This window comes from Narcine bancroftii, chromosome 6, assembly GCF_036971445.1.
Source record: "Narcine bancroftii isolate sNarBan1 chromosome 6, sNarBan1.hap1, whole genome shotgun sequence".
Taxonomy (NCBI): domain Eukaryota; kingdom Metazoa; phylum Chordata; class Chondrichthyes; order Torpediniformes; family Narcinidae; genus Narcine; species Narcine bancroftii.
This window is the reverse complement of record NC_091474.1, coordinates 130993020-131006610: the sequence shown is the minus strand read 5'-3', so window position 1 is coordinate 131006610 and position 13591 is coordinate 130993020. Positions and strand designations below refer to the sequence as shown.

The following is a 13591-nucleotide window of genomic DNA, read 5'->3' as shown; positions in this document are numbered from 1 at the left end:
TGAAGGCCAATATGCCATTAGCTTTCTTCATTGCCTTTTGCACCTGCATGCAATGACTAATGAACAAGGACACCTAGATTTCATTGTACTTCCCCTTTTCCTAACTTGACACCATTCAGATAATATTCTGCCTTCCTGTTCTTGCCACTAAAGTGAATAACATCACAATTATCCACTTTAAATTGCATCTGCCCACTCACCCAACCTGTCCCAAATCACCTTGCATTCTCATAACATCCTCCTCACCTTTCACACTGCCACCCAGCTTTGTGTCATCTGCAAATTTGCTAATGTTACTTTTAATCTCTTCATATAAATCATTAATGTATATTGTAAATAGTTGTGGAAATTTTCTCAAGTGCATCTATTTCAATGCAAGGACTATTGTAGGAAAGGCAGACAAGCTTAAGAGTATGGATTGGCACGTGGAATTATGACATTGTGGCCATTAATGAAACTTGGTTGCAGGACTGGCAGCTCAATGCTCCGGGCTTCTGTTGCTTTAGAAGCGAATGAGTGAAGGGGTTGTTGGGGGTGTGGGGTGGGAGAGAGGTGAAAAGTGGAGGAGTGGCATTGCACATCAGGGAAAATATCACTGTAGTCTCAGACAAGGTAGACTAGAGAGTTTGCCTATTGAGGCTACATATGTGGAGCTGAGGAATGGGAAAGCTATGACCACAGTCATGGGGTTGTATTATAGACCACCCAATAGTCAACAAGAATTGGAAGAGTAAATCTTGTAGCGAGAGAGAGCAGACACCTGCAGGAAACAAACTTGTGAGAGTTGGGGATTTCAACTTTCCACATATTGACTGGGACTCGCATACTATAAGTGGGTTGGATGGCTTGGAGTTTGTCAAAAATATTCAGGAAAGCTTTCTAAATCGATATATAGAGGTACCAACTAGAGATAATGCAATACTGGGACTCCTTTTAGGGAATGAGACAGGACAGGTGGCAGAAATATATGTAGGGGAACATTTTCGGTCCAGTAATCATAATGCCATTTGTTTAATGTTAATTATAGAGAAAGATTGGTATGGGCCTTGGTTTGAGATTCTAAATTGGTGAAAGGCTAATTTTGAGGAAATGAGAAAGGATCTAGAATGTGTGAATTGGGATAAATTGTTTTCAGGCAAGGATGTGTGAGGTAAGTGGAGGATCTTCAAAGGTGAAATTTGAGTGTACAGAGTTTGTGTTCCTGTCAGGATTAAAAGCAAGGTTAGCAGACACAGGGAACTTCAGAAAAAGTGAGAGGTATTTAGCAGGTATAGGCAACATGGAGCAATTTAGGCACTTGAGAAGTATAAAAAAATGCAAGAAAAATCTCAAAGAAATCAAGGCTAAAAGAAGACATGAGGTTGCTTTGGCAGACAATAGGAAGGAAAATCCTAAGGGTTTCTACAAGTTTATTAAGAGATAAAGGATAGTAAGGGACAAAATTGGTCCCCTTGAAGATCAGAGTGGTCAGCTTTGTATGGAGCCAAAAGTGATGGGAGAGGTCTTAAATGTTTTTTGTTCCAATCAGTATTCACTCAGGAAACAGGCAGAGTCATGAGAAATAAGGAAAACAAGCAGTGAGGTCATAGAACCTGTACAGATTAAAGAATAGGAAATGCTTGCTGTCTTAAGCAAATAAGGGTGGAATAATCCCCATGGCTGACAAGGCCTGACTTGGACCTTGAGCGACGCTAGTGTAGAAATTGCAAGGGCTCTGCCAGAAATATTTAATGTTCTTAGCCATGGGTGTGGTGCCAGAAGATTGGAGAGTAGCTCACGTTGTTCTATTGCTTTTTTTTAAAAAAAGGCTGCAAAAGTAACCTTGGTAATGATAGACCAGTGATCCTGACATCAGTAGTAGATAAATTATTTGAAAATGTTCTGAGAGATTGGATATACAATTATTTAGATAGCCAGGAACTGATTAGGGATAGTCAACATGGCTTTGTGCATGGTAGGTCGTGTTAAACCAATCTGATAGAGATTTTCGGGAAGGTTGTCAGGAAAGTTAGAAGGAACTTGGAGGCCTTTGACAAGGACCCACATGGGAGGTTAGTCAGGAAGGTTACGACGCTAGGTATTCATGGTGAAGTAAACTAGAGCCCTGTGACTAGTGTGCCTCAGGGATCGGTGCTGGGGCCATTGTTGTCTGTCATCTATCTGGATGATGTGGTAAATTGAATCAGCCAGTTTGCAGATGACACTAAGATTGGAGGCATTGAAGGTTTTCAAAGCTTGCAGAGGGATCGGGACTTGTTGGAAAAATGGCAGAAGGCATTTAAGGCAGACAAGTGTGAAATGTTGCATTTTGGAAGGACAAACCAAGAAAGGACATACCCAGTAAATGGTAGGGCACTGAGGGGAACAGAGGGCTCTGTGAATACAGATACATAATTCCCTGAAAGCAGCATTACAGGTGGATAGGGTTGTAATGAGAACTTTTTTGGCATTTTGGCCTTCATAAATCAATGTATTGAGTGTAGGAGCTGGCCAGTCATGGTAAAGTTGTATGTCATTGGTGAGGCCAAATTTGGAGTTTTGTGTGCAGTTTTGTTTGCCTAACTACAGGAAAGATATCAATAAGATGGAAAGAATGCAGAGAAGATCTACGAGGATGTTAGCCAAATTTCAGGAACTGAATAATGGAGAAAGGTTAAACAGGTTAGGACTTTATTCCCAGGAGCATAGAAAAATTAGAGATTTGATAGAGGGATTTAAAATTGGGGGGGATAGACAGAGTAAATGTTGGGTTTTTTTCCACTGAGGAAAGTTGGGATGCAAACCAAAGGATATGGGATAAGAGTGAAAGGGAAAAAGTTTAGGGCAATGGTTTTCAAACTGCCCCCTAAACTCATATTCCACTTTAAGCAATCCCTATGCCTTAAGTGCTCTGTGATTAGTAAGGGATTACTTAAGGTGCTATGTAAATGGAAAGAAAAAGGTTTGAAAACCACTGTTTTAATTGTACCTAATTGACTCATTATGTGCATGGTTTCATAACTCCAAAGGAAATGGGCCAATGACCATTTTTCTCAAGCAAAATATTTCAGTTACAATTGGGTCTAGAGCAGTGGTACTCAACCTTCCCATCCCACTCACATACCACTTAAGCAATCCTTTACTAATCACAAAGCACTAATGGCAAAGGGATTGCTTAAAGTGAAATGTGAGTTTAGGGGGCAGTTTGAAAACCGCTGACTTAAGAGGAACTTGTTCACACACAAATGTGGGAGTGTGGAATGAGCTGCCACGCAAAGTGGTGAATGCGGGCTCAATTTTAACATTTAAGGTGAAGTTGGACAGGTACATGAATGGGAGAGATATGGAGGGCTATGGGACTGGGTGCAAGTTAGTGGGACTAAGCAAAAAATGGTACTGCACAGACTAGAAGGGCTAAAGGGGCCTGTTTCTGTGCTGTAGTGTCCTATGGTTCTATTAGCAAGATGAGGTTTTGAAATATTTAAGTCGACAAACTTTCCCATAGTTCTACACATTTAGACATACATACAGGAAGGTAAGAGGCCAGTTTGGTCTTCAACCATGTACTGCCCAATTATGACCTGCAATCGTGTATGTTTTGAAGGATGGGTGTAAACCCACGACGACATGGTGAGAACATGCAGTCTCCTTAAAGGCAGCACTGGATTTGAACTAGGGCTGCTAGCACTGTAACACCGTTGAACTAAACCGCTACCAGGAAATGTGGTGTTAGATTGCAGTTTTGGAAGACTTCTCGTTGACATTTAACTACTAGTATTTTGGTTATGTCTGCTTGTTTGGTTTTGCTGAATACCTGAACTGGGAGGGTGATGGTTTGTTCATTGTGGTATTCTCTCAGTACAGCACACCAGAATAGTGAGGTATTTTTGACAGATTTAAGGTCATTGACAAACAAACCTGAGGTATGTTTTGCAGAATATTGCACAGCAATTTTTAATGATTTGGAATGTGCTCTCTGAATGGGTGGCAGAAATAGATTCAAGACCAACATTCACAAGAGAATTGGATAAAAACTGGAGTGGATGGGGGAAGGGCAAGGTGATTAATAATTCTGAAAACTTTGAAAGAAACAACCGATATAACCAAATGTTCCCCTTCTGTGTTACATCTGATAATAGTGAGGCATTCATCTTCACAGATTATCACTCTGACTGAGTTAGAGGAAAATGGCAATGACAAACTCATAAACTAAAACAAGGGCTAAATTGAGGACAGATATGAAATGAATTGCAAATGGCTGAAAGTGTATGCTCAAACCGTCATTTTAATCTTGCTTGTAACGGTTGTTGGGCATTAATTGTCCGTGTTTCATTTTCAAATTGAGCAGCCTGTCTAATGAGCCAGTGTTCATTAAATGAGGTAAATATAAAGCAGTGATCAAGGTGATGGGAATCATGGGATTTGGAAGACTGCAGAGGGAAGGAGAAGATAAGAATATGGTTCCTGAAGCTGAGAGTGTCATGGAAGAGTTTGGCAACTGATGGCTCTCAGTCAGTAACTATGGTGATTTGAGAGGTTTTATTTTTGATTTACGTCCTTGAAGTTCTGAAAGATATGGGAGCTTGGACATCAGTGAATAAAATATCCAGAATGATATTAAAGGTAATCCCTAGATTACAACTAAATAGGTTACAGAAATTCACATTGATAGAATTTACAAATCCCAACCCAAAAATATAATCCAGAATAAAATTCACTTTCATGAAATTGTTGGGGGGGGAGGGGGGAGGGGGGAGGGGGAAATGTGAATCGATCAACACAAAATTATTTCTTTTCAATCATATTTCTTGTCACGTGCAGATGAAGATTCATAGCATAGAAAATTGCAATGTGTGGGGATGACTAGTATGTTAAAAATATTTCAAATGCCATAACTTGGAAGTAGAGCAGGGGAAAGTACTGCCTTTGACAAACAACTGTACTAAGAACTATGTGGGCCTGGAGGGAGTGGGCCTGGAGGGAGTGGGCCTGGAGGGAGTGGGCCTGGAGGGAGTGGGCCTGGAGGGAGTGGGCCTGAAGTGAGTGGGCCTGAAGTGAGTGGGCCTGCAAGTGTGGGAATGCAAGCATTTTCTTGTTTTGTTTTGGACATCTTCTGCTTTATCAATAATTGAAAAATGCTCTACGACCTCATCACGATTAACCTTCATATTATAATATTTTTTCATCCTCAGTTCATCAATTTCAGGATATTCCATTTTCTTGAGATCAAGACAAAACTCATGCAAATGATTTATTTCTTGCTATTGATATTGTGCAGAGCTGGAGACAAACTCCAGCTCTGCAGGAGATGGCAAACTTGGTAAAATGTGACTATTGTTATCAACATAATTGGGCATGAGTTCTTCATGCTTGAGATAAAAGATCCAGAAGTGTCATCAGTCACTGATAGAAAGTCGACGGCCCTTGACATTTGAAAAAATGACTGAAGCTGTACTTTAAAAGCAGAAAACATCCTTCCCTTTCATTTTATCTGGAGGCTTGCAACACTCATTTCACTTCATGACTCAGACTTGATTTGAACCAAAATGATCACCTTTGCACTTCAGTCCTCAACCTGCTCCATCTGAGAGTTCTCAGACATTTTAGATCTGTTACTGAGCATAAGGAAAGACATGTTTATCCATGAATGTGATAAAGTGAGAGGGAAGTCTGTAATGCAATAGGTCATGTTTTCATTTATGAGGTGCTAATTAGATCTGGTGTGGTCACTAAATCTAACGAATTGACAGCATATACTAATGATATTTGATGAAGTTGAAACCTGCTAGTTAGATGGGAATCTTCCCATTCCCAATGAAGTAGTTTTTTTAGGTTATCTCTGTGTATAAAACCATCAGTGTTGATTTAAATACATTGGAAATCAATTAGCTCTTGAGAAAGCTGTCCTATTTAATGTCCTTATTATTTATGCTTCTATTAACTAATGCTCACACTAACATCTTTGCATTGGATAATTAAAATGTAAAGCAAGTGGTAAGCAAGTGGTAAACATCTGACAGCAGCTGAGCAAGTATGTTCCATTTCTCTCTTGGCCAACCTACCTTTTAACTTCCTTAAAGTTGAACTCCTACCTCTCTTCCCCACCCAGTCCCTCCTCCCCACCTTTGTGTTTTGTAACACTTTATGTTTCATCGTTTGTCACATTGCTGAAATCTTATTTACGAATCCCTCTTTTGAAATTCCTTGAGGCATTAAAAGAGTGAGATGAATGCAAACTTTCTCCAAAGGGTAGGATCATTGAAACCTAGATGGAATTGTAACAATTATAGCTACTCATGCTAATCCTTAATCCCACTTTCACTTTATAAACAACACAACTGAAAAATTCCATTTCAGCTCCTACTGGAAATTCGGTGTGATTCAGGTTTAATCACACTGGAGAAAGTATATGCTGAAATAATACAGGAGATTTCATAACATTTTCTTCCAGTGCCATTTGCAGACAAAATTTCCACATTGGCCTCTTGTGGCTTGAGCAAATCACAGAACTTTTCACATTTGCACACAATGCAAGGGGCTCCTTCATAGGGTATGGGAATCTGAAAAGTTTCAGGTCCTATTTGCACCTTTTATTGTGGAGGTACTCTCTGACCAGAACTACTGCTATAACTCGATACCTAGAGGACCATATTGAAGGTTACCACATAGAGGTCTGGTGCATTCTGAGTGAAAGAAACTAAAATGGTATAGGGTGAGGGTTTGCCAAGATGGATTGGGAAACATTATTTCTGGGATTGATGATGGATAGACAATGGCAAACATTTGATGAAACCATGGATGAACTACAATTGTTCATTCCCATCTGGGACAGAAACAAAACTGGAAGGGTAACTCAACCATGGTTAACAAGAGAAATTAGAAATAGTGGATTGAGGATAAATTAAGAGGGAATAATAGAGTGTAGGAGTAAGCCTTGCTGCAAACTTAGAAAGAAAAGTGTGGGTGAAGACAAATATGGCTCCCTTCCAGTCAGAAAGAGGATATTTATAATGGGGAACAAAAAATAGTGAAGCAGTTGAACAAACGAGTACATAACTATCCTCTCAGAAGCATTAGTGAAATGGAAGAATTGAAGTAAATCCGTATTAGTTTGTAAATAGTGCTCAAGAAGATGAGTGGAGTGAAGGCAGATAAATCCATTGGGTCTGACAGACTGCTTACGAGAGTTTTTGGGAGTAAATTTTCTAACATAGCTAATGTAATACCTCTGTTTCAAAAAGTAAGGAGAGAGGAAACAGGAAATTATAGACCATTTAATCTGGCATCAGTCATGAGGAAAATGCTGGAGTCCATTATAAAATAAATAATAGCATAAAATTAGAAAATAGCAGTAGAGTATCCATCAACGTCGAGCATTGTTTTACGAAATAGGAATCATGCTTGACAAATTAATTGAAATTGTTGGAGGAAATAACTAATCACATAGATGGGAGGGAACTAGTAGGTGTGGTGCATCTGGACTTTCTGAACACTTGCTAAAAGACCCTGTCTTTTTGGATTAATTTGCAAAGTTGAAGCAGATAGACTGGGGCATCATGCACTCCCATGGAAGAACTGGTTGACATTTAGGAAACAAAGAATCGGAACAAACTGGTACTTTTCTAATCAGTGGTCGGACGGCAATTGATGCTACGTGGATGTGTGGGAGTGTCAGTGTGAGAGGGATGCAAATGTCACTTCGGCAGGTTGAATGAGTGGGTAAATGCATGGTAGATGCAGTACACTGGTGAAATGAGAGGTTATCTGTTTTGGGTGTGGAAACTGGAAGAAATATTATCTGAATAATGATATAGAGGGAGAGATGCAGAAAAGTTGGGAGTGTGTTGGAATGCTGTTTACTCCAACAACTGACAAGGTCCAGGACAAAGGTTGATTGGACCACCACCCTAAAATTCCCTCCATCATGCCTTGCAAAATAGTGCAGTGACACTACTCATCCACTCTAGCGACACCTCCCAACATTTTTCATCTGCTTATAACAGGGGAAATAATCTCAGATGCATGGGATTATCATGCTTTTCTATCAGCCGTTTCCTTCCAAGTATTTGCATCACCCTGATTTTTACAAACAATGCCATTCCTTTATGGCCACGTTGGTCAAATCCTGAGACTTCCACCCTAACAGCATTGCGAGAGCAGGTTTGCTAAAGGGACTGAGGGCAATACAAGAAGGCAGCTCTCTACCATCTTCTCAAGGGCATTTTGGGAAGGGGAGTGAATGCTGGTCTTCCCAGTGGCAACAAATGTTCTGAAACTGATTTTTTTTTTAAAAGTGGATGCGATGGTGGACTGGGGTGTTGGGTACGTCAGATGCAAGCGAGAAAAGACTCAGATCTTAGACGAGAACTGTGACCTAACCTACTCTTTACACCAGCTGTGAACATTGATGTAGATGGATGGGTTTAACATTCAAGGCTGTGGTTGGTTTACCCTCAATGAATACAATCTCCTTCAATGTTTTTGAGAGCATATCCTGTGCCCTTAGTGATTCAGCAAGAGCAGTATCTAAACATTCACATTTAACAAAAAAAAATCAATAATGAAGGTGCAGGTTAGCAATTCAGGCTGCTCCAAAGACTGGCTATTTAATCCCCAACAAATGTCCTTCAAATTTGCGAACATTGCAATGTCAAGATTCTAAACGAATGCAAACAAGTGAGACGCAATAATGCATCAAAAATATACACTACGTGACCCAGTTTCTACACCAGCGTGTATGTTTCTAATGTAAACCCCTCCTGGACCCAACGCTTGATCCCAAGACATTTATTAATTTAAGTAGTGGTCGTTGTGCCAGTTTGCAAATAATAGTAATTGCACAAAATGTCTTCCTTTTGCCTTTGCATAAAAAGCAAGTCAAATAACATCATCTTTCTTCCCCCACACCCACCATTTCCACCTCTCCATCAAATTGCTAAACCTAATTTTAACAGACATGCATGAAAAAATACAGTTTAGTGATGGAAAGAGACTGCACTTTTAATAGGGAATATCCATAATTGAAATGTATTCCATTTTCTGCCCTGAAATCCGTCACCTTGATGAGTGTATTTTTTTTTAATGGATTTAGTTATCTTTAAAGTTGCAGCAATTCTGTGATGGCCCAGTGAGCCTTAGCAGCCAACTTTGTACCACAACTGCTTCTCGGTTGAGTGTTTCTGAGGGGGAAACGGACATGATTCCAAGTTCTCTGCACAGAGAAGACAAGGAAATAAGAGTGTGTGATACTCCTCAATGATTGCACACAAAAATCAAATAACGCAGAACACCCTTGGCTTCCATGCTGCCCCTTTCCATTAAACAAACATTTGACTTGAGTAGAAAATATGTTTAAAAGTGAAAGGGTTAACAGTGACATAAATATGATAATTATATGAGAAAGACAAAATTGTGAAGTACAGTAAAAAAAAACCCTGGCATCTGGCACCGACGGGATTGATAGATGCCAGTTAAGTGTATTTTCGGTTGCACAAGACTTGCTCTTACAATGCCAAACGAATGCATCTGCATTAAGAATAGTTTTAAAGAAAAAAATACTCCTTTGTATTTACACTGAACAAACTTCACTGGCATGAATATATAAACCTTTATGCATTTTTATTTTCATTCACAATCTTTGAAAACAGTTAACCAATGTTGCATCTGCAGGTTCTTTCCCCTGCAGGGAGCCACCCAAAAGACAAACAGTAACATTATAGATAATTAACAACCCCATCAACCTGCTCTTCATCCCAGCTGACACCATTGCTGTTTCACACAACTTTATTCAAACAGTTGCTACAAGCAAAGCACGACCAATGCATTCCGGTGACTGAATATTTGCTCCCAAAGATTTATGTGCTACTTCAGAAAATATTTATATTTACAATTTTAAAGTTACATATTTTTACCTATTATTTTATTCTTAATTTTTTTTTATTTAGTTTCCTTGATTTTTTTCCAGTTACTTGAGGCTGCTGGTTGCTTGAATTCTGGATACCAGGAGTTTTACTGTACTGAGTTTGAAACTGTTGAGTGATTTGACGTAAAATTTCTGCCAAAATTTACTTGTCCAATCACCAATGTAAAATCTTACACCAACCAGTGCATTTGAGTGGTGTAGCAGTAGGTATTTTTTCTTTGATTTTTCTTTTTATTAAACAATATTCCATTTTGTATTAAGTGCAGTACTGGAAATTAGTTTCTGACAAAATTAAATATTTTAATAAACACGAATCCCTAACCTGTAAATAAGCGGACTTAAACTTGTTCAAAATGACTGAAGAAAATACTGTAATTTAATATTTTTTTCTTGGTAATCTTCAGATAACTTTCTTAATTATTTTTTTCACTACTTTTATACATAACTACCAAAGGAAACAATATTCTCAAAACAAACAGCACAGCCACTTGGAACCTCATCACTTCAACCTGTTTGGTGAGAAAGAACTGATCCAAACACATTGCTCCTTGATCCACAGCTAATGATGTCAGAAAACACAAATCTTAGTTATTTCAGTCCCAGTTACATTCCCCAATCTGTTATGTTTGCTCATTTGGATACTGAAAAAAGTGTGGAAGATGCAAGTCTGCTGTGATAAATCAATGTGATCAGCCAAAGTTACAATCCAACATAATCTGTGTACCCAGCTCACCTGATTCCGCCACTGCCTCACAACCCTAGTGACCTAGGTTCAATCCTTATTTCCAATATTGTCGGTGTGGAGTTTGCAACTTCTTACATTCGGATGGTTTCTCTTGGATGCTCTGGGTTTTACCCCATACCTCAATCCTTTTCAGGTTGGTAGGTTAATTGGCAACTGAAAATTACTGCTGGTGTGTAGGTGAATTGTAGAATCTTGTAGGGTGGAGGGAGGAAGTTGATTGGAATGTGAGGAGAATAAAATGCTTCATGATCAGCATAAGGAGCCTGTTTTTGATCTGTTTGACTGAATAGCTCTGAAATCTAGATAACTGAGTAATTGATAAATTGAAATCTTCATCTGCCCCAAGCATTGAGGATATGATGAATATTGCAAATTAGTGAGTTGGAGCAGGCTTCCCAATACTGTGACAAATTTTGAGGCATTAATTCCCCAGCTTGTTGAGCTCGCATGTTAAAATTCAATCCAGAGTGTTCACAAATGGCTGTGCAAATGCTCAATGCACGAAACAATGCTCATTCAATCAACACAGATTGTTCTGCTGTGAGAGGAACTGTATCACAGATTAGGAAGAGATTTATGGAGCATCCAGGAAATTTGATGTAACTGAGCCTCAAATGTGAGGCAACATACTTTGAGCTGTTGATCCTTGTTTTGCAGATTGCTGGACCATTCAACAATTTTACTGGCTGCCTGGAAGTTACAGAAATCAATGGGTTGGGCCCTTTCATCCCATCAAATGCTGTCAGCAGACACAATATCGACCGCTGCAGGTACAGAAAATATAATTTTGTATATTGAAGCAGCAATATTGAATACAAAACTCCCTTTTTATTTTTGTGTTCGATTTAAGAAGAAAATTCTTCTTTGCAGTTGGTGCTCAGACTTGCACAGAGAAATGGTCCATTTAACACATTGATCCCTGGTTGGTCTTTGTGTTCCAAATGACTCTCTTCTGCCTCTTTCTTCTAACCTTATGATCATATCCTTCCAGTCCTTGCTCCTGGGCTTGTCTAGTGTCCTCTTAAAGGCAACCATACCAATTGCCCCAATTAGTCTGTGTGACACTACAATGGGCCAAAAGGTTTCACCTGAATTCCCTGTTGAATTTATCAGTTTATATTTAGGGTTGTTAGCTATGTTCTCTCTAAGCTGTGCCCCAGTGCACTCACACTTTTTGCAACCAGTGCACAAGAGGTTAGTGCCCTAAAATATGTAGTAATTAATAAATTATACTTATTAAATTCAATACTACTTGTATTATATTAAAACATGCCAATACAGTTCTATTAGCCATGAGAGATAAGCTGTGCCAAAATTATCCTGAAACAATTTCAAGTTTACATTTTCACAAGCATTCAGTGCACAAATACTTTTGTCTCCGGGAAAAAAAAGATTTGCACAACATAACCACCAAGTGACATATCTACTCAGACATGAGGATTCTCAGTTATGCTTGTGACCCCTTCAGTGGCTGCAGCGAGCCTATTTGCATCTGGGCTGGGCTTTTTGTACATAATTGTGACCCTCCCTCTTTCCATTGGTTTCAATCTCTAATATTTTTCAATCCTTCCCATTTTTGATTGGTTCACAACTCTTTCCTCAGCTCTACCTGTTGGTCAGAGTTCATGTCAATTACAATCAAACCCCCTCCATTTGGTGCACACAGGATTTTTTTCTCTTCTTGAGTTAAGTCCCAATACTTAGGATATCTGCTTTCTGGTGCAAACTCAAATCCACAGTCTGAGGGGACATAATGGTAGAATTAGTGGACTGGCTGCCTCAGAGCTCTGTTGACCCAGGTTCAACCTTAATCTCCTGTGCTGACTTTGTGGAGTTTGCAAATTCTCCCTGTGACAATGGGTCTTTTCTAAGTTTCCTTCAACATCCCAAAGGCATGAATTTTGGAGATTATTTGGCCACTGGAAAATCCTCCTGTTTTGTTGTTGAGCAGTGGTATCTGTGAGGAGTGGATGATAGTGAGAAGAATAACTAGTGCAAAATGATTGGTGTGGCCATGTTCCCTCTCTTGGTGTCAGGTGTGCACAAGAATATAAGACATGGAAGCAGGCAGGTCATTCAAGCTGCTCTTGTGTGCCTCACAACTTGTTAAATTCATAACTGATCAGTATGTATGAGCATGTGAAGAGGTGTTTGCATATTTAGAAATAATATCACTTCTTTGCTATCATTAACTAGTGAAATAAAGTCACAGCAAGATGTATTTAAATGTAAACTTCTATTCACTTATCCATGTGATGTGGAAATCATCGGCAAGGGACAGGATTGGTTGGTTTACAGGGAGAAGCTAGTAACTCTTAGTACTTGCTGCAGTCCATTTAGTGATATTGGATAAGAAATTCCATGACCTTGACCCAGTGATGCTGAAAAAATCTTCTCTTTGGGTTGCACTGGAATTCTCGCGATAGCAAAGCCATGAATGAGATTTTGGGCAGTAAATAAGCTGCTGTAAGGTACAGTTGGCATGATGTTGTGGAAATCCTAATAGACAGGGCTGTTGAAGGCTGGGATCTCACCCCATGTTCAAATGTGAGAACTGTGAGGAGACTGCTGAACAGATCGTCAAAGATTCATGTACCCAAAGTGGAAGTGCCTCTGCTTGGCAGAGCTCAAGGGATGCACACTCTGGAGACGCAGCAGACCGGCACAAGGTGCGCTGGAGTGGGAGAAGACTCCACAGGGTAGGAGATCACAGCAACAGACCAGTGCAGGGCGTGGCGGATGATGGACTCACAGCAACCCATGGGCTGCTGTCTAACTGGTTCTGGGAACCAGGGATTGGGACCAGGATTGGTGAGGGTGCTAATGGTGAGCAGGACTCCTGAAGGACTTTGGACACTTTGGGGTTCAGAACTAGAGATCAAGGCTTGGATGCCTTGACCTCATTCACCTTTGGACTAGAAGATTGAGGTATGTTCTGAATTAAA

At 39.7% G+C, this 13591-nt stretch overlaps 1 protein-coding gene across 1 annotated transcript in view; it reads left to right on the top strand.

Annotated features, from left to right (window-relative positions):
- Positions 1-13591, top strand: part of eys (eyes shut homolog) — a 986043-nt gene that overhangs the window by 613983 nt on the left and 358469 nt on the right. The window contains exon 23 of the mRNA XM_069886108.1: positions 11304-11416. Within this exon, the coding sequence (XP_069742209.1) occupies positions 11304-11416 (113 nt within the window). The remainder of the gene's footprint in view (positions 1-11303; positions 11417-13591) is intronic.